This window comes from Zingiber officinale, chromosome 11A, assembly GCF_018446385.1.
Source record: "Zingiber officinale cultivar Zhangliang chromosome 11A, Zo_v1.1, whole genome shotgun sequence".
NCBI classification, from domain to species: Eukaryota; Viridiplantae; Streptophyta; class Magnoliopsida; order Zingiberales; family Zingiberaceae; genus Zingiber; species Zingiber officinale.
Genome location: NC_056006.1, coordinates 8,506,935 through 8,534,227, shown reverse-complemented (window position 1 = coordinate 8,534,227; position 27,293 = coordinate 8,506,935). Strand labels below are relative to the sequence as shown.

The window sequence follows — 27,293 nt, the reverse complement described above, 5'->3', positions numbered from 1 at the left end:
TAGTAACAATTGTTGTTATATAACTTTAAATGATGTTCTTTATTGCACTAGAACTTTATGCAATGACATCTACGCGTTGACTATATCAGGTGACATATTCAATATTGAGATGAGCAATGAACGCACTCGAATAGATAATCAATTAATTTCTTACTCGTGGCATTGCCACCTTGGCTATATAAACAAGAAATGCATGTTCGAATTGTAAAAAATTATAGTTCTTGAATCATTTGAATTAGATACATTTAATACATGTGATTCATGTTTAAAAGACAAGATGACAAAGTTACATTTTTTTGGAAAGGGTGAATGGGTTGATAAGTTACTTGGGCTCATATATACGGGTATGTGTGGACCAATGTCAACTTATGCACTAGGAGGTTATAACTACTTCATTACTTTCATTGATGATCACTCTCTTTATAGATATGTGTATATAATGAAACACAAGTCTAAAACCTTTGAAAAGTTTAGAGAATTCAGAAGTAAATTATAGAAATAACTTGGTAAAAATATTAAGATACTTTGATCCAATCGAGGTGATGAGTATTTAAGCCAAGAGTTTCAAGATTATCTAAGGGATAATGATATAATTTTTAATGGACTTCGTCTTATACGCCACAACATAATGGTGTATCTAAAAGACATAACCGAACCTCGTTATACATGGTTAAGTCAATGATGGATCGTGCAAATTTTCCCAAAACCTTTTGGATTATGCACTCATGATGCTATTTACTTGCTAAAAAGAGTCCCAACGAAAACAATCTCAACTACTTCATATGAGGTATGGACTAGTAAGAAACCCTTCATATCTTATTTGAAAATATAGGGATGTTCTGTTTATGTGAAGAGGATTGTATCAGACAAGTTGGATACTAAGTCTGATAAATATTTATTTATTGGATATCCTAAAGAAACTAAGGGTTATCAATTTTATCACCCCTTGGAACAAAAGGTGTTTATTTCAAGGCATGCTACATTTTTAGAGAAGGAGTTTCTCTTACAGAAAGCATGTGGGAGTATAATTGAACTTGATGAAGTTCAAGAGACTCCAATAGACACTAATGAGATGCCTAATCAAGAACCGCAACCGATTATGACACAACCTTTTCGTAGATTAGAAAGAACACGTAATATTCTTGAGAGATATGGATCTCTTGTAAGAGAATTGAATGACGTGTTACTCATTGAGGATGAGGAACCTATTGATTAGGAAGAAGCTTTGAATAGTTCTGAGAAGGACAAGTGACTTACAGTCATGAATTCAGAAATAAATTCCATGTAGGAAAACTAAGTTTGAAATTTGGTGGACTCACCTGAAGGCATTACGCCTATAGGGTGTAAGTGGATTTTCAAGAAGAAAACTGACATGGATGACAATGTAATTACCTATAAGATAAGGTTGGTGGCTAAAGACTATCGTCAAAGGTAAGACATTGACTATAACGAAACTTTCTTATCTTTAGCCATACTTAAATCTATCCGGATACTCCTGCCATATTATCTCATCATGATTATGAAATATAACAAATGTATGTGAAAACAACTTTCCTTAATGGAAACTTGCTCGAGCACGTGTATATGATACAACCTGAAGGTTTCACATCTGTTAACAAGAATAAAGTATACAAATTTCAACGGTCAATTTATGGACTAAAGCAAGCATCCAGGAATTGAAATATTCATTTTGATGAGGAGATCAAAGAATTTGATTTCTCACATAATCTAGATGAACCTTGGGTGTATCAAAAGCTTAGTGGAACTGAAGTCGTAGTCTTAATATTATATGTTGATAACATATTACTTATAGGAAACGATGTGCCAGTTCTACAGTCAATGAAAGTTTGATTGTCGACGACATTTTCCATGAATGACATGGGAGGAGCAACTTACATCCTAGGGATGAAGATCTATAAAGAATGATCGAAAAGGTTGCTTGGTTTTTCATAGTCAACATATATAGACAGAGTGCTAAAACGGTTTAGCATGTCTGAATCCAAGAAAGGTTTCATACCTATGAGGCATGAAATTCATCTTTCAAAGTCTTTGTGTCCACACACAAAAGATGAGAGGATTTGCATGGATAAGATACCTTATGCATCCGCAATAGGATCTATCACATATGTTATGTTATGTACAAGGCCTGATGTATCGTATGCCCTGAGTGTTACGAGCAGATACCAGTCAGATATGGGAATGCATCATTGTGTTAAGAACCTCGGAGGCCGGCTAGAGGGGGGGTGGTGAATAGCTACTGCACAAATTGAGCAAAAACAATCTTTCTTGGATTTATAACTTAAAGTAAAACACTTGCATAAACAAAATAAGAAATAAATTGAAAAGAAAGAGGCACAGCAAATTACTTGGTTACAACTAGGGATGTTATTAATCTAAGGCGAAAAAATGTACTAAAAAAAATCTCTTCTGAGCGAAGAAGCCTCTTACAACATTCAAGGCTCACAAAGCAAAACTAAACTCTAACAAAGTCAAGCACAAGTGTTGTTCTTTTGTATTTCATGTTGTTCTGAGCTTCTGGGAGCATGGCTGTTTATATAGCCATGTTCGGGGGCACCTGGAAGCGTTCTAGGTGCCTGAAATGGGATAAAACCTTATCCTCGACGCAACGGTCAAAGACCACGTCGAAAGTGATAAAACTTGGATTCCGGACGCGCAGAAGGGTTCTAGGCGCCCGGACTCCTCCAGGCGCCCGGAATGGTTCCGGGTGCCCCAAATGGGAAAGTCAACATTTTGTTGACTTTTTCTCCGGGCCTCTAGCTTCGGCTCCACTTGGTTCGGTCTGGGTCTTCCGCTCCGGCTCCGCTCGCTTAGGTGATTTTGGTCATCCGGAATATGGCTTACTCGAACCCAACTTCCTACCTTCTCCTCGAGCAAGCTTTTGCTCCGGCTTCTCGTCCGCCCGCATACTCTTTCGCAGCACCTCGTCCCTTAAACACACCGAGCCCATCGGCTTTCTCCCGTACCGTTCTTCTCGTTAACTGCGTCTTTTGCTCGATATCCTGTGCTCTTAAGTTCTGCACACTTAAACACAGGATTAAACACAACATAACCCAACTTAACTTGTTTAATTATATCAAAACTATCTTGGGGTACCAACAATCTCTCTCTTTTTGATGTGAGTAACCCAAGTTAAGTTAAGGTAAACTAACATAAAGTAAAAGCGATAAATTTACAGTTAAAGTGCAAAAATTGAAAAATGTTTAATCTACCTCCTCCTAGTCTTAATCTTCCCTTCTTCCCCTAGACTTAATCTTCCCTTCTTCCCCTTTGACCGCATAAAAAATGGAGTACCAAAAAAAATCTAAAGATAACTTTTTCAAAAAATAGGAAAGTTTTTAGTTAAAAGAAAATGATTTTCTACATTTTGAAAAACTTACAAAGTTTTTGAAAATTTTGAAAAATAATTTTAATAACACTTAAAAAAATTATAATAATTTTAGAAAAAAATTTCTAAGTAAAAAAAATATTTTTGATATCACAAAAAAATATAAATAATTTCCTAAGTTTGTAAAAACTAATTTTGTAGAAATAATTTTGGTAAAGTAAAGTTGATACTTCTAAAAAAAAACTTTAAGTCTTTTAAAAAAAAATTCTAAGTTAAAAACACCGAAAAAAATTTGAGTAACTATTTAAAGTATTATTTAATTATAATTAAATATTTTATCAAATAGTCAATTAAATATTTTTTTTATTAATTGACTTCCAGATTATGGCGAGACATTAGACCTTTTTGGTTATTGGAGCAATAACCACTTTCTAGACAAAACCTTTTAAGGAAAGAGCATGCCGACTTCGTGACAAACGATAAAGCAGAGTTCCATTTGTTTAGTGTCTTACTGCCACAAGAAGTCAACCGGATCGACATCTACAACTCAGCAAAGGAATTTTGGGAAAAGTTCCTTGAGCTACACGAAGGGACGTCCGAAGCTAAATTCGTGAGACAGGATCTGCTAAGGAATCAGTTAAGCAACATAAAACTGGAAGCAGAAGAAATCATTGCGCATCTTCACTCAAGAATGAAGGAACTAATCACCGAACTCACAAATCTTGGAGAAAATGTAAGCAACTGAGATTCGCTAAGGTATGCGCTTAATGCATTTCCTAGATCTACTAAGTGGGCATCATTAGTAGATGTTTACTATATTTCTAAAGATTTAGATTTTGTTACCTTAGAAGAAATGTTTTCAACATTTGAAGTCCTGGAATCTTCCGCCGTACGATCTTCTGGCTATCCATGCCCGGTGTCGACGACATCAACTCCCAAAAGGATATCGATGGATATCAGAGGTAGTGTGCTGCTAGGCTGAGCAGGTTGGCCACTCGGCCAGAATTCTGCCGCTCTGATGTCCTGTCCGGTTGGCCAGAACCTCGCTACTCCTGTGCATGTGCCCGCTCGACCGCAATTCTACTGTGCTTGTGTCACGTTCGCTCGATCGAATTATGCTCTGTCAATGTCGAGCCTTGCTGCCCGGTCGAGCGGGGTAGTCGCTCAACCAAAGTTTGAACTCTGCCAATGCTAGCTCTGCTGCCTCGCCGAGCAGGGAAGCCGCTTGGTTCAGCTTATGCACATCATCCCCATTAAGCGTCAGTCATTTGACTCTTCCCTCGTGTCGAATGCGAGATTAGGCTGGAACCTTCTCCCTCTGGTCGGGGCATGGTATCCCGATCAGTCGAGGATATTTGCGTGTTGACCACCTTGACTTTGACCTCCACCGTGGTAGTTATCTTCCACGAGGTGGGACTCCTCCTCATCACCGCATCAATCAACTTTAAATCTATGAAAATATCTCTCTCTTCTTGTGAATTTTGCGATATCATCCTCCCTAAACAATGTGCATATATGATAAATCCAATTAATCTTATTGACTAGTTCTAAGATAAGTGGTTCGGTTCTACAAAATTTTTCTACTGGCTATCAGGGTAAATCGAAAAGTGCACATGGTGGACAGCCTAGAAGAATTTCTACAAAAACATTATAACTGGAATTAAACTACGGATACCTATGTGACAATCTAAAGATCCTACCACAACATCATAGTCCCAGGGACTATAAGTACTATGCCCATATGCAGGGACGGATCCAATAATGAGAGATGAGCTGGGCTAATCTCGTATTGGCTGAGTCTATCAAGAGGCCAGAGTTCACTTTGTACGAGCACATGTACATTACCATTTCTCTTTTTCCTATATTTCACCTATTTTAAATTTTTATTGAATATTTTTTTCATTATTTATGAAATTATTAAATTAATTTATGAATAATGATATCTAATTCGTAGACATTGTTTAAAGGTCACGGTGAAAGGTTTAACCACTTATGTAGTGTTAGAGAGTGTGTCATCAATGGTGTGGTAGAGATAGTTGGTTAGCGAGAGTGGCGTGAGACCATGCTTAAGTGTCTCGCATAGGACCTCCATCCATAGTTGTTCGGCTCTGACGTAGACATAACTCGTAAGTGCTAGTGTGGAGGACACGTCTACTACATCGTGGCAGTCGAGGGTGGCCATGTCGACGACTATTCCTCTAGGAGAGAGGGCCTAGCTACGGAGGGAGTTGTCGTGGCCGCGAGTGGAGGCTTACACGTGAGACAGTGGAAACGAGGCTGCATACGAGGAAGATAATATAAAAACAACAAGGAGAGAATAAATTTTCTTAGAAATTTCCTAATTCATTTTAAATTGGTTAAATTAGTTTAACTAAATTAAAATAGGTTCAACCATAACTTTACCAAATTAAGTCCAAATTAATCTAGATCTAGAATAACATACTTCTTATATATGCACTTACCCAATGGATTTTGTTCCATGTCAATCCAATTTTAATTCAGCACCTTCACTTCGTGTTAGGTTAGTGCCTAATATAATTATATAGATAATAATAAAAAGGTTGGTCTATGGCTCTTGATAGCCCATACATCCGTCCTGTGAAGGATGGAGGATCAGAAGAAGAAATTAGCGCGTGGAGACTTGCGTGTGAGATAGTAAGAGTGAGGCTGTGTAGATAGAAAAGAATAAAACAAAAAAGAAATGAAAGTAGAATATGTTTGCTTAAAAATTTACTAATTTATTTTAAATCGATCGTATCAATTTAATCAAATTAAATTTGATTCAGTGGGAACTTTATCAAATCAAATCCAAATCAATTTTGATTTCGACCAACATGTTCCTTATTTTCGTACCTACCCGATGTATTTTGTTTGACTAGGTCAAGTAACGTCGAATCTGAGGCGATTGGTCTGACCCCACAAAAATTTTCTACTGACTGTCATGATAAATCGAGAAGGGCTAACGACGAGCTGTCCAGAAACCCAACATCTTTTAATTGTGTATCCCATTTGGAATAAATAATTTCTACAAATATGTTGAGCTAAGAATTGAACTGTGGATGCTAAAGTGACAGCTAGACATCTTACACTGGGATAAATTCGATTTTAATTAAACTAGTATTTTGATTTTGTGTTCGATCATTTAATTAATTAATTTATATATAAAGTACAATTAATAGTTAAGAGAAATTTTTTAAATTAATTTTAACAAAGGATATATCATATAATTTAATCATTATTATTACAATAAATTCCTAATAATTTCTAATATAGATATGAGATATAGCCCTCACGTGAATTTTAATTAAATTAGTATCTTGATTTTGTGTTCGATGATTTAATTAATTAATTAATTAATTAATTTATATATAAAGTACCGTTAATAGTTAAGAAAAATTTTTAAAATTAATTTTAATAAAGGATATATCATATACTTTAATGATTATTATTACAATAAATTCCTAATAATTTCTAATGTAGATATGAGATATAGCCCTCATGTGGATTTTAATTAAATTAGTATCTTGATTTTGTGTTTGATCATTTAATTAATTAATTTATTTATATATATATAAAGTACCGTTAATAGTTAAGAAAAAATTTTAAAATTAATCTTACTATTTTATTAAAAATCTTCCCCCTTTACTAATTAATTTTGGTGAAGCCTAAAATGAATTTACGTTACTGTCCTTTTTTCTATTCACACTAAAAATAATTCCAAGGTTTATTAGTAATTTTCTTAGGTTATTTTACAATAGTTTATTGTTGGGATTTTCTAACTTGACACTAGAAAATCTAAACAATTCGGATTTTCAAAGACCTAAATAATTTATATATTATTATATTACACACGCACGATCACACTAGTTTTAATAAAGGATATATATATCATATATTTTAATCATTATTATTACAATAAATTCCTAATAATTTCTAATGTAGATATGATATATAGTCCTCGTGGATTTTAATTAAATTAGTATCTTGATTTTATCTTTGATCATTTAATTAATTAATTAATTTATATATAAAGTACAGTTAATAATTAAGAAAAAAATTTTAAATTAATTTTAACAAAGGATATATCATATAATATAATCATTATTATTACAATAAATTCCTAATAATTTCTAATACAGATATAACCTTCACATGGCTCTGTCTCTACCCATATGCACATGGGCGATAGAGGGGAACAATCTAGTCTTTACGTGTGTCACCTCCCAACTAGAGAAATATAAATGGAAACCATAGTTTCACACTTGCCCAACAAAGGAATGTCCTTTTAGTACCATATCAATGGAAATAAAAAAAATATATTTGTAATGTCGTAATCATAAAAAAGAGATGAAAAAATTATTATATATATAAAATAATAATAACGTTATTATGTATACAAAAATTGTTCTTACATTTAAGGGGTGAGGATTTTGTTTGGTCTTGAGAATGTTTTTACTTTTTTGCTGTTATAATTATAATTTAATGTTAAAATGTGTAACAATTATTCTGTATTTAAAATTACTATATATAAAAAAACATTTTTATTAACTTTTTATCAATTTAGAATTTAAAAAATATTTTAATATAATAATATTAAAAATTGGAAATGAGTGTACGAATTGTTCAGTTTTGAGACTTGGAATAAAATTGGAAGTCATCCTTCTTGATTTTACATTCTCTAAAAAGGATAAATAAGGATAAATCAGATGATATTAATCCTAGCATAGTAATTTTTTGCCAAAGAAAAATTAAACATTTAATGAATATTTTAAATTAGTTAAGAATTGATACAAAATTTATTAATTTTGTACAAATTGTGTAAGCTTTTACTTTTTGATTGTTATAGTAATTATAATTTAATGTTATAACGTATAACAGTTGTTCTGTAATTAAAATTATTATATATTAATATTATTATATTGAAATATTATATTATCTTACTATCTTACTATTTTATTAAAAATCTCCCCTTTTATTAATTAATTTTGATGAAGCCTAAAATACATTTACGTTAATACCCTTTTTTCTATTTACACTAAAAAAATTCCAAAGTTTATTAGTAATTCCACAAGCGAAACAATCAGTGATCTATAGTTCGACACTCAGCTACAGCGTATTATTATGAATTTTTCTCATCATTAATTTTATTTGGTTGTTTTATATAAAAAAAATATAGTTTTCTTTAGTCCCATATCTTAGAATTGATAACACTATGTTTTTTTTACTAAGACAAGTATAATATCAAATTAAAATAATTTTTTTCATAGGGAAGCCCGTTACTCTAGCGTCACTATTGTATGGGTCTGACGAATCTTACCCAAATAATTAATTCTTGATTTATAAGGGTGACATTAGAAAATCTAAATAATTCGAATTTTTAAAGATTCAGATAATTTATATATTATTATAGCGTGTGCAAGATTACACTAGTTATTATTATTTATCAATTTATTATAATATTTTCTATAAATTCACTTTAAACTTTAAATAGTGAAATTTTATTTTATTTTATTTTATTTTAACCAATTGTGTGAAAAGAGGAATTAGATTAAATTCTGGAAGTACAGGGGGCGTTGTGCAAACTTCGAGTGTCAACCCGACAAAAATTTCTCCGTCACGAAAACGACCACCGCTGTACGCTGTTCATAGTTGACCGCTTTGGCTATGCCGTAAATAGTTGACTAACGGGAGCCAGAGAGAAGAGAGAGAGAGAGCCGTCTTCGGGCGACTCACCGTCTCCTCCTCTATCTTCTCCTCCTTCCTTCCTCCCTCCCTTATCGCCGACCCAATCTCGACCTCCTTCGTTCTCCCAAATCGAAGCGGAGAGGGACAGAGATCGGGGATCTGTGCTTCCGTTTCACCGCTCGATCCGACAAGATGCAGACGGGTTCCGAGAAGGCGTCGCCGCTCGATCTCTTGTCGGCCGTCGTCGCCTCCTTTTCCGGAGGAGATGGGCTCGCTTCCGGAGCCGGGGATGCCTTCGCGGAGAACCGGCTGCTGATCGCCGTCCTCAGCACCGTCGTCGCCGTGCTCGTCGGTTGCGTGGCGATATTCTTCGTCTGGCGATCGAGCGGGAGGAAGCCCGCCGAGCCGCCGAAGCCGCTGGTGGTGAAGACCCAGATGGATGCGGAGGAGGAGGACCAAGGGAAGAAGAAGGTCACCGTCTTCTTCGGGACGCAGACCGGGACGGCTGAGGGGTTCGCGAAGGTTAGGGTTTTTATCCGATTAGTTCATTTTTTGAATTTTTCTCCCATGACTTTAGATTTTTCCCCCTTCTAGGCGCTGGCTGAGGAGGCAAAGGCACGGTACCCTAATGCCATATTTAAAGTCGTGGATATCGTAAGATCATCTTCCTTCTGTTTCAGATAATTGGAAATACTACTGATTAATTGACTGATCTGTAGTTAGTTTCCTCAATTATAGGACGAATATGCTACTGAGGATGATGAGTACGAGGAGAACCTGAAAAAGGAGAGCTTGGCTTTGTTCTTCTTGGCTACGTAAGTTGAAAGCCAGGAATTTTTTGTTTGTATAAACAATCAGCTTCCTCAAAGTTCGAGCTGATCCCTTTGTTTTCTTTAGGTATGGAGATGGTGAGCCTACTGATAATGCTGCCCGGTTCTACAAATGGTTTACAGAGGTTCTGGAAGCATGCACATTTAGTTAATCTATTCTACCAATAATCCTTTTGCCTTGATCGATTGCTGATTATTAGTTTTTATAGGGGAAAGAGAGAGGAATCTGGTTGGAAAAGCTTCAATTTGGTGTGTTTGGTTTGGGCAATCGGCAATATGAACATTTTAATAAGGTTTGGCATGATGAAATTGTCAGTATTCTTTTTGTGGGAATTGCTTGGCTGATATATTTGTGTATTGTGTCCTTGCAAAGGTTGCTGTGGTGGTCGATGAACTGCTTCATGAGCAAGGTATATACTCGATTTATTTAGTTTGTGATTTGACTAAGTCACATATGCTCCTTAAGCTGATTTTAAATCATATCTTCAGTTGCAAGCTCAAAGTTCATGCATTTCATTTTTCTAGAGAATTTAACTTGTTTTGTAGACTAATTGTTACTCTAAAAACTTGTAAAGTCAACATGGTATGAGGAGTTACTAAGAAACAGTTGAGTAGTCATGTTATCTGTGAGTTTCATAAATACAACTGTAATGTAGTAGTCATGTGCAAGTTTGTAGATGTGTTTAATGAATTTAAGCATCATTCTTACTTGGATATTCTTCTATATTTTTTTCCTCTGCATAGGCGCCAAGCACATTGTCCAAGTGGGGTTGGGAGATGATGATCAGTGTATTGAGGATGACTTCTCTGCATGGTATGTAGTATCGGCAAACTTTTATACATGCCATCCAAATTCCAATGTCGGCTACAGTTATTTTTCAGTTTTCTGTTCTTTTTTCTCTTTTGCCCATCACTATCTCATTACTCCTTTGTGGAATATGAAATATCAACTGTACTTTCAGGAGGGAGCTTCTTTGGCCGGAGTTGGATAAGTTGCTTCAGGATGAAAATGAGACAGGTGCATCTACTCCTTATACAGCTGCCATTCCTGAATACCGGGTTGTATTTGTCAAGCCTGAAGAAGTTCCATATCTGGACAAAAGTTTGAGTTTTGCAAATGGCCATGCTATTCATGACATACAACATCCATGCAGGTAGAGATGCTCTTTACAAAGACAATTTAAAAACAGTACTGGTTAGGATTTTCCAGTACATGAAAAGCATATCTAACACAACTTGTGTATCTTCAAGGGCCAATGTGGCTGTGAGACGAGAGCTTCATACTTCAGCTTCAGACCGGTCCTGCATCCATTTGGAGTTTGACATAGATGGCACTGGCCTTACGTATGTGTATAAATTATATCATTCTGAAATCATGATTTCTTTTTTATCTTTACAATGACAATCATTTTAAATTTCTTCTAGCAATGCTCCCCCATCAAGGAATTTGGTTTTGAGTAAATAATAAAATATATTATGGAAGGAAATCTGTAATGCATGCAAAATGTGTTGAGGCCACTAATGTGTAAATGCTAGCTAATTCTAAAGTTCCATCACATAATTCTGAATCTGATACATGTCATTATTAAAGAACAGCTGTTAGCCTAATCAAAGGCCATGTATATCTGATACTATTGTAATTATAAATTTTAGAATGATGTTCTTGATTTTGCATACAACACTTCTACCAGACATCTAAACTCTGTTGGTCCCGGGGCTCGATAGTAGTGAAACTTATCCTTCTTGAACTTTACTTATTGCATGGAACTTTTTTTTAAATTTGTGAACTGCTTGTTGAATTACCATGGGACAGCCTTCCGTGAGTAATAATTTTGTGGACACATCTACCCTCTTGACACTCATTTAATCACAAATACTTGTGTTTTCTTTAAGGAAATTTTGCATGGATAGTCTAGCAATCAGTCATGTTGAATGAAATTCAGATTCTTTTTTTTTTCATTGTTTATTACACATAATATTAAGCCCATTTTAGTGATTGTGTGGTTACGTCCTCTCATTTTATTTTCATCTTCACATTCATACTTCTTAAGATTAAGTTTTTCAATTTGTATGTTAATCATTATGGATCATTGTGATATTGTAAAAGTTGATATGTTCTGCATTCTTGCACTGGATTGCTTTTCCTTTTTTGCTCGCCTCTTGTTAACAAGTAGCTAAATTTTTGAAGTAATCTCCTGCTTGTTTAAGGTTAATAAATTTGGAATTTTCCTAACCATTTTGGATTCATTCTATTATCAGGTACGGAACAGGAGACCATGTTGGTGTATTTGCGGACAACTTTTCTGAGATTGTTATGGAGGCTGCAAATTTGTTAGGTTATTCGCCTGACACATATTTCTCTATTCATGCTGACAAGGAGGATGGCACGCCACTTGGAGGCTCTTTGTCACCTCCTTTCCCATCTCCATGCACTCTTAAAACCGCTCTTACTCGATACTCTGATCTTCTAAATTCACCTAAAAAGGTGGCTTCTCATTTCATATCAGCCATTATGTTTTTTCTTGTTTATAAATCCCTATAAAGTCTTTTGTGTTAATCTCGCAGAGTGCGTTACTTGCCCTTGCTGCACACGCATCAGATCCTAGTGATGCTGAGCGACTTAAATTTTTGGCTTCTCCTGCTGGAAAGGTTAGCATTTTTCTGGGCCATGACTATCTTTTTTGTTGTATATTTGTTTGCATGGAATTCTTACTCAAGCACAATTGCATTCGTGCAGGATGAATATTCTCAATGGATTGTCGCTAATCAGAGGAGTCTTCTTGAAGTCATGGCTGAATTTCCCTCTGCAAAGCCTCCTCTAGGAGTCTTCTTTGCTGCAGTAGCCCCACGTTTGCAGCCAAGATATTACTCTATTTCCTCTTCTCCGAGGTGATACTCAATTTCGTAACCATATATCATTGTTTCATTTCTTCAACATATATAAGACTTAACTGTCAATTGTTTGCTGTTCAGGATGGCATCAAGTAGAATCCATGTGACTTGTGCATTAGTTTATGAAAAGACACCAACTGGAAGGATTCATAAAGGTGTTTGTTCCACCTGGATGAAGGTACTTTCTTAGTGCATTAACCCTTTTGTGCTTGCCTACCATGATTGAGCAATTGAAGTGAGGCAATATTAATAATATATATAACATAATACTCTAGTGGAATGGATAATGAAATAAAATTTCTAGTAAATTTCGTTTCTATGTGCAACCAAGTGCCAGACTAACAACTACTAATGAGGAAACAAAAGCTACACTAAACTAAAATAAACTATATTAGGATTATAAGCTTATACAGACTCATACCTTTGACCTTCTCAGTAAAACAGATCAAATTGAATATTATTGAAATGATTTGGATTGTTTCAAGGAACCAACATGCATTTTGTTAACTCAACTATAGCAATCTTCTTTTACTTTTAGATTTTTTCTTCTGTCATTTTCATCCCTGATCAGTGCATAGGTTTTGTTTTCTTTTAAGAAACTAAATTGAGTCCTTGCTCCTGTATAAGATTACTATTGCATTTTTTTTTTATAATGTTGAATCGGCTGAATCAGTCATTCTAGGCAGTTTTCCAGACTAAAACTATTAAGTTTGTTTTCTTCCTTATTTTGGTGTTATAAATGGAACTCTCTATTTGACAGGATTCCATTCCACTGGAAGAGAACCAAGAATGCAGCTGGGCTCCTATTTTTGTGAGGCAATCAAACTTTAAACTACCTGTTGATCCTTTAGTACCTATCATCATGATTGGACCTGGCACAGGGTTGGCACCTTTCAGGGGCTTCTTACAGGTTTCCACTGTTCTATTCAGCTTCACTTTTTGTGCAAAAAAAAAAAACTCTTGTCTGCCATTTGGAACAGATTCATTCATTCTTAAGCGGCGCCAGTTCTAACTTCATGAATGCTTGCAATGTACAGGAAAGGTTGGCATTGAAAAATGATGGGGTGGAACTTGGTCATTCTATTCTCTTCTTTGGATGCAGAAACCGCAAAATGGTCTCGTTAACTATAATGCAACTTATTAATACAATTTTATAAGACTTGTCTTCCTGTCCTCATCTCAATTGATGCTGTTAATTATGCAGGACTTCATTTACGAGGATGAGTTGAACAATTTTGTCAAAACAGGCGCCCTTTCTGAGTTGATTGTAGCCTTCTCCCGTGAGGGTCCAACTAAACAATATGTGCAACATAAAATGACTGAGAAAGTTAGATAAAACTTCTGACATCCATCTCATGTTCTATTTAGTCGACTAATCTCTTATCCTAATACTTGACCTCTTAAATTTGCCCCAGGCAACGGAACTTTGGAATATCATCTCCCAAGGCGGATATGTATACGTGTGTGGAGATGCTAAGGGCATGGCTAGAGATGTTCACAGAGTTCTTCATACTATTGCTCAAGAGCAGGTACGCCAACAAGCCGTGAACTTAATTACACGCCGACATTGATTAAATTACCTTAATGAATTGGAATCAACCATGCATGACACAAGGATTCTGAATCATAGGCTAGGTATGTGAAAATACATTTTCAATTTAAATTTACTAAGATGATATAAATACACTCAAATATAAGGATAAACTGTTGAAAATGTAATATTGACAGTTTCACCACAACTAGGTGAATCTTTGTCAAAATTGAACTAGATGATATCAATACTCGAAAACACAAACAACAATGATATTATGAGATTGAGTTGTCAGAGTGTGAAATTGGAAATTCTCAATCCATCAAGTTGTTTGTTTCATCATACAAAAGGAAGATATCTCTATACAATGAGCTACGAGGGGCTTAGATTTCTTATTTTTTATTCGAATAGGGCGTCGCAAACCTCGGACTCTTCATTAGCAGGGTCTGATCTAGTTTATACAGGTTTTTAATTATAGGAGTGTTTTCAGATAACCACATTACCTATCGATAATGCCGTTGCAGGGAGGTATGGATAGCTCCAAAACAGAAAGCTTCATCAAGAGTTTGCAAATGGAAGGGAGATACCTAAGAGATGTATGGTGAGAGAGAGAGAGAGAGAGCTCCTCCATCAATAGCTTCTCTTCTCCAAAAGTAAAAGATTTCTCCTCCCAAATTAATTTGCTGCTTGGATTGTGGTATTCTTTTAGCGCGATCGATAGTTTTTTTAAAATAATTATTATCATATTCGTGTATGCATTTATATATAGCTCGTCTTGCTAATTTACATATTTTCATTATTTAGTATAGCAAGAAGCTTAAGGGAATGTCTTAATTATATGAGGCTATTACCCATGTACTTATACTAGTCATTCTAAGGCATAAAGGACACCTTAATTTGTCATTTTGATTTAAATTAAAATTACCTTTGGGTGAATTAATATTTTTTCCTTTTTCTTTTGAATAAGTAAATGTATATATCAAATGTCAAAATACAGTAAATAGATAGTAAATAGATACTTAAGATCTATAGATATGCACTGCACACTTTGTAAATATTCTCCAAACCTATTGCGATTCCTAGCCATCCACACATGATGCATCATGGAGGACTTAGCTAGGTGTTTAGTCTTAGTCAAAGATCTAGTCACTCTATAATGCTGATGGATGACTTTGAACATTCTCAAATAGATGGTCGTCTTTCACCACATGTCCACAAAATGTACATCTTTTATCCTCGATGTACTTGTGTTTGTCTCTGGTGGGGAGTTTCTTGTGCGTCGGCATTCAAATTGTGACCGCATGACTATATTGTAGGTATGTCTTTCATACTAATACTCCACAATTTTTTTAGGATTAGAAAGTCATATGCCTTTACTACTGTTTCATTACCCTACGCAAACCAATCTGCCAGCACATATAAGAATGGTGTCTTATATATAGCAAGCAATCTCTTAATCAAGGGCGAATCTGAGTGCGATGCTTGTCCGGTCTATATATTAGCTCGGATGAGGTACTTGTGATGTATCCATTTAATATGTCCTCTTTTTTATTGTTGTTTTAATTTTCATGGGTATATTAAAAAAGGTATTTCTACCTGACTAAACTAAAATATTTCAAGCATAAATTAAAAAGGGCATTCATGTTGTTTGAATCACTAGCGAGATTAGTTATTTATGTATTTATTTATTTATTTATTATTATTATTCTAAAAAGGAGTTTCTTCTTTTGAAAATATCTCTCTGAGTTCTGTTACAATATTTTATATTATGTCCCTTATATTTGTTTATAAAATAGTAAAACCATGGAATTTGATGCAAGTGAATAATTCAAAAGCAGTACGGGTTGATGTATGCCCGGTTTGTAGTTTGTTCACAGAATAAATTGAAAAACAACACTGATGTAATGCACACTAAAATTTCCTAAAACGATCGAAAATCTAAATAAACTGAAATAGTGGTTTACAGGAAGTATTCAGCGCGGCAAAACGATAATAGAGTGTTCCTTTCTACTAGTGCCGCAAGTTTTACCATTCTCGGTGTTTGAATCCCTAATCAAAAAAGATAGATCCGCTATCTTAGCGGCCTCCTTAGTATCGGCTCCACGGATATGGAGGGAGGTTTATGCAGAGATACCATGCGTCCATCGTCCGCGCTACGCCCTGGGGGCGTTTGAATCCCTAATCAAGATGCCCCTTATCGTAGGCACCAGGCAATGAGTTTGAAAGGCACTACGAGAGCTTGTTCACTTATAGCTATGCTTCACTTGGAAGACGAGAACGAGAATGAGACCGATGTGATGAGGATGTGTCGATGTGGCACCCCTCATTAATGTAGCCGACAAAGTATGAAGAAATAATAATATATTTTAGATCGATTTTTTAGAAGTTGGATGTATGGTTTAAAATCTTAAATCTTATTTAGATTTTAATTTTAGATCGAACGGTAAGTATTATAATGTGTCAATATAATTTTAATATTTTTTAAATATAAAATATATTCTTAAAATATATATATATATATACTCGGCGATGTGCATGAGCAACACGCATGGGCACCTCTCACGCATGGAGAGGCCTCCAATGATAGAAGGAGCTTCCTTACATGAGAGGTGACCACACACGTCACCTAGCATATCAAAACACTATATATCATGCACTCGTGCACTCTTAGTGCACAGGGAGCATCCATCATAACAATGACCTATATATATATATATATAGAGAGAGAGTAATGTTTTGATGCGCGGTAGCATCCGCGGCTGAGGGCACAGGGTCCACATGGCAGTCAACACATGTGAGCTCGTGCCTTCAGTCGTGGACGCCGCCACACAGCAGATCAAAACCCAACTCTTAAACTCTAAATAGAAAAGTTTATTGACATAATCGAGGAGTTTAAAAAAATAAACAAAAAAAGTGAGGATGGCTAATCAACTCAGCGTTCTTAGATCAACCGCCTATTAAGACAAATTTATTCATTAATTTACCGAACCCTAGGATTCGATCCATATATGCTTAAAAAATTGAAGAAGATACCTTATCACTCAACCATTGCCTCAGGGCAGGTTGGGTGACCTTTATAATTGTTAGTATAGTGGTAAGCAAATCAGATGTAGGGCACTTTTTGCAAAATATACACAAGTTAGAAAGATATAAATACACCTTACGATCGCAAGGCCAAAAAAGCGATGACTCCTCGATAGGTTTAACGAATTCTAGCCAGATTCTTATATGCACAAAAGATGTGTTCATCCCATTTTTGAGTTGTTAGGTTAGGTTTCAGTTGGAGCTAAGTGAACGCATATGGATTACTTGTTATATCATTTTGTTATATTTATGTATTACCTTCAAATCCATCTATTTGTTCTACCATTTCCTCATATTCGTAAAAAAAAAATATTTTATAAATATTTGATTTCAGTTTGAAAATGAGGTGACATAGTGAGTTCAATTCAGTTTTGATTTGCAACAATGAAACATCAACATTTTGAACCCTAATTTCAAATTCACAATGCATTTACTTTGATACACTGCTGATGAAGTTTTAACAAATTGGATTAAATACAAAGAATATAACAATAGACTGTTGTGCGTCGAGATGCAAACTCCTATCACTTGTTCGTATCAATTTGCAGCAGTACCCTGTTCAGTAAATCAGGCAAGTTGTTAGTTGTCGGGACAATATCGAACAAGCAAGGATAAAATTGTAACTATAGTTTCGCGGACTAAAAATTCAAGGGTTTAACTAATTCTTTGCCATTTGATATCGATACAAAATGAATGGAACATGCTTATGTGAATGCTGATATGTCTCGATACAGAGAGCTGTCACTAAATGGGTCTACGACAGGATAGTAAACGCGATAGGGATTGAACTTTCGATGCATTTTCACGAGTGCTTGACTTGGCAAGAATTTAGCTTGATCAGGTAAAGTACCTTCTTCCAGCATAAATTTCGGAGCCTTCATGTAGAGTACAAAACAAACGGCACTGCAAGCAAATGAAGCATTGTTTAGTAAGCTTGTAAAAATTTATAGCGAGTTCCATCAGAAGAAAAATTTGGATCGATGTAGCCGACACCAAACAAAGCCTGGCATAGGGTTCAAGATTCATGTAGCCTGACATCAAATAGTTGGAACAAAGACATGAATGCAAGCAAGGATCAGTAAGAATATGACTAATAGCTTCTCAATCTCATCATATAGCGTAGGAGGCATTAACAGTTATCGTGATCATGAAGACCAACTCACTAAGAAGCAAATTTGGAGATAAACCTCGCATAGAGATCAAATCATTAGGGACGATAGATGACAGCGATGTAGGAATACAAGCAACGATCAGCAAGAACATGGCTAATAGCTCATTGATGTTGTCGTCATCGTATGGCATAGGCATTAACAGTTCTAGCTATTTTGAAGAACAACTCACCGATCAATATTATACTTAGCAGTAGCAAGAAAGCGAGCCTTAGTGATGGACCGAACTGCATTTGGTATTGACTTCCCGGTATTTGTCTTTGGACGACTTCTATCCTCGCTGCAAGTTGCTGAGAACTAGTAGCTTTAAAACAACCCCTACTTCTTTCGGTTAACCTGCTAATTCGCTGCTCAAACACACAAGGCATGATAATTATACAATAATCACAATGCCCGCAAATGAAAACTATCATTAAACATCTTCAAACAAGAAAAGCTAAGAATGCACTTGTTCATACTAAAATGGCACCTTCAATGCAAACCAAAGCAAGTAATTGGCATAGCAGAATTGAAATGGTTTCGTGTTTTTTAGATACATTCAGCAAACTGAATTTACATGTCCAATGATAGAATCTAACCTGAGCTAGACAAGCAATCCTCGTCATGTCCATGTAATTTAAGAACCCATGTCTGAATTGAAGCTGCTCTTCGGATTTTAATTTCTTGGAGCTATTCCTGAACAACCTAAGCCTCGAGGATTCAACACTTTTCCAAAGACGACTGAGAATAGATGGATTGATTCGCATCTCTGGTATTGGTTCGACTGATTGACGACTATCTGCTTCTATGTCATCAGATACTTCAATCTTCCAAGAACTCTCATCCACCGAACTTGATGTCCTCCCCAGTCCCCTTAACTGCTCCACACTTTTGTGAGGTTCCCTCATTGCCACTTCCATTGCATGCCTTGAACCATTACTAGCAACAACTGTGTCCTTTGAGCCCTTCGCACATTCAGACCAAGAATTTCCTTGCGATGAATCTTGCAGATTCAGAGGCACCTCAGAGAGGAAAAGAGCAAAATCATCTTGCTCTTCAGCATTTAACTGTATCCATCGCAGAGGTTGTTTCCCTTCATCTCTAACAGCCTTCTCTATATGAGAAATTTGGTTCCCAATCGCCCCCATGAAATGTTCATGTCTGGTTATTGTTTGTGCCTCGGATGGATAGTTTTCATGACTCAATCTGACAGCCTTCTCAAACTCCTCTAGCTGCAAATGCAACATCAAGATTTAGTGTCAACAAAAACTACCACTACTTTTCGCTAGGGCGGTAAACGAATCAAATGTTCATAAGTAAGTTTGTTGTTCAGCTTGGTAAGAGTTAGTTTATGTTCGTTCAATACACGCATCAATTAAATGAATAAGTGTGAATAATTTGATGAACAAGTTTGAACACGATATGCTCAACTCATGAATGCTCATAAATAGAGATTGTACATGGTTCCTGAACAAATGTTCGCGAACAAAGTTTGTGAACTCTTATCAACATTGGTAAATAAATAAATAAATAAAACTTTCAAAATCAACAAACAAACTTGTATTATCAAACTCAATAGTCAACCAAACAAATTTAAAAATATAAAAGTTTTAATCAATCAAACAAGCTCAAATTGAGAGCTCGATAACATATAAACAAGCCAAACTTAAGCTAAGCTTGAATCAAACTCAAGCTTATAAAAAAGAAATCAAGCTAAACTTGAACGACCATTTCAATAGCTTGGTTCATTTTAGGTTGGGCTTGACTTGACTCTATTACCTTATCAAACAAGTCTAAACACCACAAAACTTGGCACGTTTACAACCCTACTTTTCGCAATTCAATTTTTGAACAAAAGCAAATATTTAATGCTGGGCAGAAAGAACTACCTGCCACTTTGCGGTGCCAAGAGCAATATGAAGTTCCCTGCGCAACTCATCTTCTGCTCCAGAAGGAAATCCATCTTTGAGATATCGCATCCAAATTCTGTACAGAGACTCCAATCTGCAACGAACAACGATGACCACCAAATGCAACATTCATCAACAAATTGCAATCGCAAAACAAAAGAGTTTCCTTTGCCATCAGAAATCCATCGGTTCACTGTTGTTCACGAATCAATCAACATGAAACTCCAAAATCAAGATAAGGGCATACGCATCGGCAGATTCCTGGACCTCCTCCGCGGCGGAAAAGAACACATCCTTCTGCCAATGATCGAAGCTGCTCCCCACCGCCATCAAGAACCTGATGAAGATCCCCAAACGAAACCCAATGCGCCGCCAAATCAATGTGGGTGGCAAGAAACCCCCAATTCCACCTCCAACGCCGCGATGCCTGCCTTCTGGATCCGAAACAGGAAGAAACCAAATAATAAACGTAATCCTTGAATCAATCAAGAATAGAAGAAAACGTAAGAGATAAAGGGGAAAATAAAATCTTTTCTTTACCTGGAATTCCTCCACGCTTCCTCCACGCCCAAGCGATCGAACCGCTGAGGAATCGAAGCAAGCAACGGAAGCGGAGAGAGAGGGCGATCCAGTCCACCAGAAGGAATCAAACTCCCTCCCCCCTCCTCGCTCCCCACACTCTCCCTTCTCGATTGGTCTCAAATCCTTGTCATCGGCCTCGTCGCCATTGATGTTGGCGTCGGCGGAAATATGGCAGGTGAGACGCCCACCTCTCCAACTGGAGAAAATTATACTTGACCCCTCCGAGAATTAACAAAATTCCCACTTCATTACTCGGAATTTAATGAATTTTAATATTCACCCCCCGAGTTCTTGAAATTATTTCATTTCATCTCCTCTTTCATCTTCTTTTGATGAGAATTTTAAAAATTCTCACATGTCATGAGACCCATCGCTAGATGATGAATTTCACCTTTTCTTATCATTGGCGAGAATTTAAGAATAAATTTTTGTGATTCGAATCCATACCTCCAAATCACATGCCGAGGCTCCCTTCAAGTTTGATTTCTATGTACAAATCATAAATTAAAAAAGAAAATATTTAAAAATAGAAGGGAGTGGTGAAAAGAAAATAATTCTTTAAATTTGTCTCCTCAAATCGTATGATTTTTTCTATAGTCAATAGGTATTTTTTTGGGGGGGTCTTATTTTAGTTGACAAGTAACAAAGGATGAAAGCTTAAATTTATCTTTTGAACATAAGAAGTTTTGTTTAACTGTCTTTTGGTAATTTAAAAAATTCTCACCCATCATGGGATCCATCGTGTGAGACCGTTGGATGACAAATTTCACTTTTTTCTATCATTGGTGAATTTAAATTCTCATATATCATGAGATCCATCGTGTGAAATCGCTGGATGATAAATTTCACCTTTTCCTATCATTGGTGAGAATTTAAGAATAAATTTTTGTGATTCGAATCCATACCTTCAAATCACGCCAACGCTCCCTTCAAGTTTGATTTCTATGTACAAATCATAAATTTAAAAAGAAAATATTTAAAAATAGAAAGGAGTGGTGAAAAGAAAATTATTCTTTAAATTTGTCTCCTCAAATCGAATGATTTTTTCTATATAGTCAATAGGTATTCTTTTGAACATAAGAGGTTTTGTTTACCTATCTTTTACTCCTAATTTTTATTCGATAAACAAACCCTAAGTAGATGAGTTAAATGGGCATTACTACTAATTAAAGTTTGATTACCATTGGGATGCTAGAATACTATTAAAACGGATCGTATTTAAATATGTTATTCTAACCCAACTTATGACATTTAAGTTCAACTCATAAATATGTTCAAGGTTTGATTTCTCAAGTTGAGTTAGCATTTATAAAGTACGTAAAAATCCAACAAATGTGGCAGACCAATTAAATAAAGAGCAAAATGCAACAAATTTGAGACCATAGGAAACAAGGGAAGGAGATTTTGAATAAAATTATAGGGGCGAAGTGAATATTTCCTTCACAAGGACAGGCTGTTACCGAAAGGGCCACTCCCATCCACCGCACTACCAGCTAAGTCAGCTAGTCAGCTAGTCAGCTGCTCCACAACATCTCCCATTTGTTCCTCGGACGGCTGCCGACTAAGGCGCATTGCTTTGAGATCCGAAAAAAATCAAATCGCATGGCTTGTTGAGGCTTTTTTCCTCAACGACGCGGATGGTGTGGTTGTTAAATGGTCCCACTAATGATATATGGGTTATATCATATATGACCACCTCTAATAGCAAAGACAGTAGAACAGCCCACGCAAATCATGGAGGGGCTTAGCCAATTACACGATGAATGTATATGGCCACCTTGCAACTTACCCAGCACTCACATATTTCTCATTCATACTGGCATTGAGAAATGACAACATACATACTCATCATCTTCAACTATAGGCTCATGGCTGTCTATGTTATCTTGTCTTAGCACCGAGTAATCGACAGGAGCCTCCGAGCTTGATGATTGGTTCACCATTTTTCTTACCCCAAGTCTCAATGTGCAGAGTTGTAGACTAGAATAGTTCAATGGAGCAAGTAGAGCCCAGATGAGTTGGTCATGATTGGTTCAGTTAAAGTGGGTAGTTAGGGAAGGATCGATGAACTAAGAATACATGGGGAAAGGCGACAAACTGTCAGCATATTAAGAGTCACAACTGTTTCCTTGTCATAATCTTGATACATGGGTTACATGTAGCAGCATGCACAATGTGGAACTAGAAAGAATATGATGGCCGAAAACCAATCAAGCGGCAAGTGATCCAACAGATTCAAAAATTCACCGGATTACCGTGGATGCAGGAAGTGCCATAAACATTTGAAGCATAACTGTCGATGTGAAGTCTTCTCTCCTCTCTTCGGTTTAAAGTTGCTCCAAGAATATGTTTATATCAAAATTTAATTAAATGTACAGATGAAAAAAAAAACATTGTTACTGAACAAAACCATTCGGTTTGGCTCCATTTTTGCTGAATGCTTATGTTCTTCTGCATCGTAATGAGCAAACGCGGCATCCAGAGCCTAGAATGATGGAAAGCGAGGATAAGGGTGTAAACACTGATATTTGAAACTGAAACGATAAGCTGATTAGGCAGAGAGATGGGATAAAATTAACAGCATCGATCTTGAATGAGGAAAGGCTCTAAGGTAACATCAAACATGTAATCTGGAAATGAATACTGGTTATTATCTTTGTCAAACTGGTTACAATGACCAAATGATCCAGATTTAGCAGAGTGCAAGCCTACATAATTTGAGACCAGATCGCCTAGTCCACATTTTCATGGACCAAGGGATGAACCACATTGAATTACGGTCGGATCCTAATGGTAATCCGGCCGCAATTGATTGCGATCCCTCCCCAGGTTCAACGTCCCTCTCCCCATATTATAATTTGGGTCAGAACGGGTGGCCGGAGGCCGCCCGAAGGCCGTTGGTGGTGGACAAGTGACCAGGTTGCTAGTCATCAAGCGGGGGTGCCCTCTGACCACCCGTCCCAACCCAAACTATAACCTAGAGGAACAATGAACCCAAGGAGGGATCACAATCAATTGTGGCCAGATCGCCGTCACGATCCGGCCGCAATTCGATGTGGTCCATCCTTGATCCATATTTTTGTGGACCAGGATATCTCCTCCCACATAATTTCATTTGCATATACTTTTTCTAGCCAATTTGTGAAAAAAAAATAATAATAATAAAAGGAAAGAGAAAGGATGTTTTACAGGAAAAAATTAAAAATGCAGAAATGAAATAATCAGAACCTAAAATCTCTCTTGATGCTTAGGCATGTGATATGGTTTTTATCTTCCTTTTTTTTCTGCGAATATGCTATTTTAGACCAGTGTAATTTTATATCTAATTCTTTTTAAGAAAAAGATTTAATTGTTGCTCTTGATGAAAGTTTCTACCAACTACTTGAGTTACTATGCTCATATTCATTCTAAATTGAATAAGACATTTTTGGTGCTAATGTAAGAAAAAAATGAACAAACAAATGACTATGGAAGCTGGGATTGATGATATTGCAGCTAAACAGTTAAACAAATGTTCTCAGTAATCCCCTTAACCTTATAGCAATCATGAAGCAATGAAAATGGGAAACATTCCTAATAATTAGAAGTGTTTGTTTTTCTTTTCTAAACTGAATTACTTATCTTTAAAAATATATGAAAGTTAATTCTAAGATCAAGAGCAATTCTAAAAAACATGTACTTTTGTTTATTAAGATCCAGCTACTGCATGAGACTAAGCAACTATGAAGGTATGATGTACCTGAAGCATGGGCTGAATAAGAAGAGAGATTTGATGCCGGAAATCTGACTGCACGTCCTTTATGGCCTGGAAATGCAGAGAAAGGAAATATTAAGTGCAGATAGCTTTAAGATACCATATAAAAAAAGAAAAAGGAAATAAAATCAATATCCCAAAATTCAAAGATGATATCAAAGATCTAAAATCTCAGATGAAAATTCCTCCCAAATGTTAAAAGATTGGCCAAAAAAAAGGGCCTCTGAAAGTTGCCTCAATTTTGCTAACATAGTTTGCTAAAATTGAGTATAAATTATGCAGAATTCTTTTCTTCTAACCCTCACCGCAGATCTCAAAGAAACAAGTAAATTGAGATTTTAGCAAAGTCGTGCAGAAAAAAGTAAACATTTTCAGTTAATCTGTATTTCTCTTCCTATACGCATGAATATAGAGAACCTACCCATACAAACTCCTATTTAAAAGATGTATTAATAGATGAAAAAGGACATTATACCTTGAGCTTCTGATAGATATCAGCCATAGCACTCTTTAGCCTAAGAACCTGATTCAAATATTGTTTCAGATAGTGAAGAATTTGTAATTTTTGAATAGGATCAACAAGGAGGTAAATAAGATAGATCCTAAACTTTAAAAGTAATGGAAATAAACATACGAAACAGAATTATAATATACAGAGAAGCCGTGAGCAAGTAGGTGTTCCATGTGAATTTGGTAACTAGATTTTCTCCATAGAATTATCATGCTCAAGGGAATACCTAAAATGCAGCTTCTTAAACAATCAGAGCCGCCAAAAGAAGACAACTTATACAGAAAAATTAAACATGAGATGATTGGAAGTTTGTAGCTGGCTTGATTAAGAAAGACAATAGTAGCTAACTATATCAAATAAATCTTCATAAAAGAACAGCGAGAGATGATGATTACTATTCTTAGTTTGGAGCAGCAAAAACAATAGAAACCATCGAGTGCATGAATTAGTACAACTGAACTGAGCTACCATTATACAAAGATCATCTGTAGAAAAGGAAATAATATATTCAATTAATATAAGAATATTTGATTGATATTTTATTCCTTATGGTGTGTCTACTAATTATGGCTAGGATTGTGAATACAAATGGAAATAAACTTTGTATATATAGTGTAGGGTTGTACTATGTTAAATATATACAAAAAAAAAAGGTATTCTTACACCAAATATTTGGCTGCCTATATTGTTCGTGTTAACCTTCATGGTATCAGAGCCAAGGCTTCTGCAAACCCACTAAAAATTAAACGGGAAAAAGGAGACGAGCATATCCAAATCGAAGTTCGAGGACCAAAGTACAATATCTTCAGGCATGAGTGATGGTGCGAAAGGTGCTCTAACACCAAACATATTCCTACAAATATTGCTGGATTCGAAAGCTCCTCAATTCAATCGACCATCCACAAATTGAATGGTAAAAATTACTTGGAGTGGGTTCGGTCAATCAAGCTTGTTATCGACGGAAAAGGACGTTTGGGTTACCTGACAAGAGAAATCGTAGAGCCAAACAAGACGATCCAAAGTGAAAGGCTGGAAATATGAGAACTCCATGGTAATCGCGTGGCTCGTCAACCCAATGGAACCTTCAATTGAAGGACATATTTATTCCTACCCACTGCAAAAGAGGTATGGGAGGCTGTTTGTGAGACTTACTCCGATTTAGAGAACTCATCCCAGATATTTGATTTAAAGACTAGACTCAGGCAGTCTAGACAAGGAGAAAAAACTGTCATAGAGTACTATAATGAAATGAAAGGGCTGTGGTAAGAGCTGGGCTTGTGCTATGATAATAAATGGGAGTGCAAAAATGATAGCTTGAAGTATCACAAGCGTATGAAAAGTGACCAAGTTTATGTGTTTTTAGCGGGGCTTAATCGCGAATTGAATGAAGTTGGGGAACAATTCTGGGCAGAAATCCTTTGCCATCATTAAGTGAAATGTTCGCTGAAGTAAGGAGGAAGAAGGCAGGAGGAAAATCATGCTGAGTGAGAAGGCACCACCTATTCCAGGAAACTCAGCCCTGTTAAGCAAAAAATTTTACTGCACCGCTAAACCGACAGCCAAGAAAGGCAGAAATTGTGTGAACACTGTAAAAGCCTGGCATACGGCAAAAACATGTTGGCTTACCATGGCAAGCCACCTAACTGGAAACAAAATCTTTCAACTTATGAGGGATGTGTCGATGTGGCACCCCTCATTAATGTAGCCGACAAAGTATGAAGAAATAATAATATATTTTAGATCGATTTTTAGAAGTTGGATGTATGGTTTAAAATCTTAAATCTTATTTAGATTTTAATTTTAGATCGAGCAGTAAGTATTATAATGTGTCAATATAATTTTAATATTTTTTAAATATAAAATATATTCTTAAAATATATATATATATATACTCGGCGATGTGCATGAGCAACACGCATGGGCACCTCTCACGCATGGAGAGGCCTCCAATGATAGAAGGAGCTTCCTTACATGAGAGGTGACCACACACGTCACCTAGCATATCAAAACACTATATATC

At 36.0% G+C, this 27,293-nt stretch overlaps 2 protein-coding genes and 1 long non-coding RNA gene across 4 annotated transcripts; 1 reads left to right on the top strand and 2 right to left on the bottom strand.

The window, feature by feature from the left end:
- The first annotated feature begins 9,025 nt into the window (after positions 1–9,025).
- On the top strand, positions 9,026–15,187 carry LOC122031667 (NADPH--cytochrome P450 reductase 3-like). The gene is made up of 18 exons (XM_042590756.1): positions 9,026–9,553; positions 9,626–9,685; positions 9,770–9,846; positions 9,929–9,986; positions 10,071–10,154; positions 10,235–10,271; positions 10,606–10,675; positions 10,824–11,015; positions 11,113–11,205; positions 12,121–12,346; positions 12,427–12,510; positions 12,599–12,750; positions 12,835–12,931; positions 13,514–13,663; positions 13,791–13,868; positions 13,958–14,080; positions 14,169–14,282; positions 14,809–15,187. Exons 1-18 carry the CDS (start codon positions 9,224–9,226, stop codon positions 14,887–14,889), a joined length of 2,106 nt encoding a protein of 701 aa, XP_042446690.1. The 5' UTR covers positions 9,026–9,223; the 3' UTR covers positions 14,890–15,187.
- Positions 15,188–17,737: 2,550 nt separating this feature from the next.
- Positions 17,738–21,222, bottom strand: LOC122032403. 2 transcript variants are annotated; one of them, XM_042591693.1, is made up of 7 exons: positions 20,967–21,222; positions 20,674–20,860; positions 20,406–20,520; positions 19,116–19,748; positions 18,710–18,884; positions 18,219–18,271; positions 17,738–17,923 (listed from the first exon to the last, which is right to left on the bottom strand). In XM_042591693.1, the coding sequence occupies exons 2-6, from the start codon at positions 20,754–20,756 to the stop codon at positions 18,246–18,248; spliced, it is 1,032 nt and encodes a 343-aa protein (XP_042447627.1). In that variant the 5' UTR covers positions 20,757–20,860; positions 20,967–21,222; the 3' UTR covers positions 17,738–17,923; positions 18,219–18,245. The 2 variants fall into 2 exon arrangements, with proteins under 2 accessions (XP_042447627.1, XP_042447628.1); XM_042591694.1 differs by having other exon boundaries at positions 20,674–20,857.
- A 1,888-nt stretch (positions 21,223–23,110) lies between these two features.
- Positions 23,111–26,180, bottom strand: LOC122031801. Its single transcript, XR_006125869.1, has 3 exons — positions 25,238–26,180; positions 24,748–24,813; positions 23,111–23,493 (listed from the first exon to the last, which is right to left on the bottom strand). It is a non-coding gene; the product is annotated as an uncharacterized LOC122031801 (long non-coding RNA).
- Positions 26,181–27,293: the final 1,113 nt, after the last annotated feature.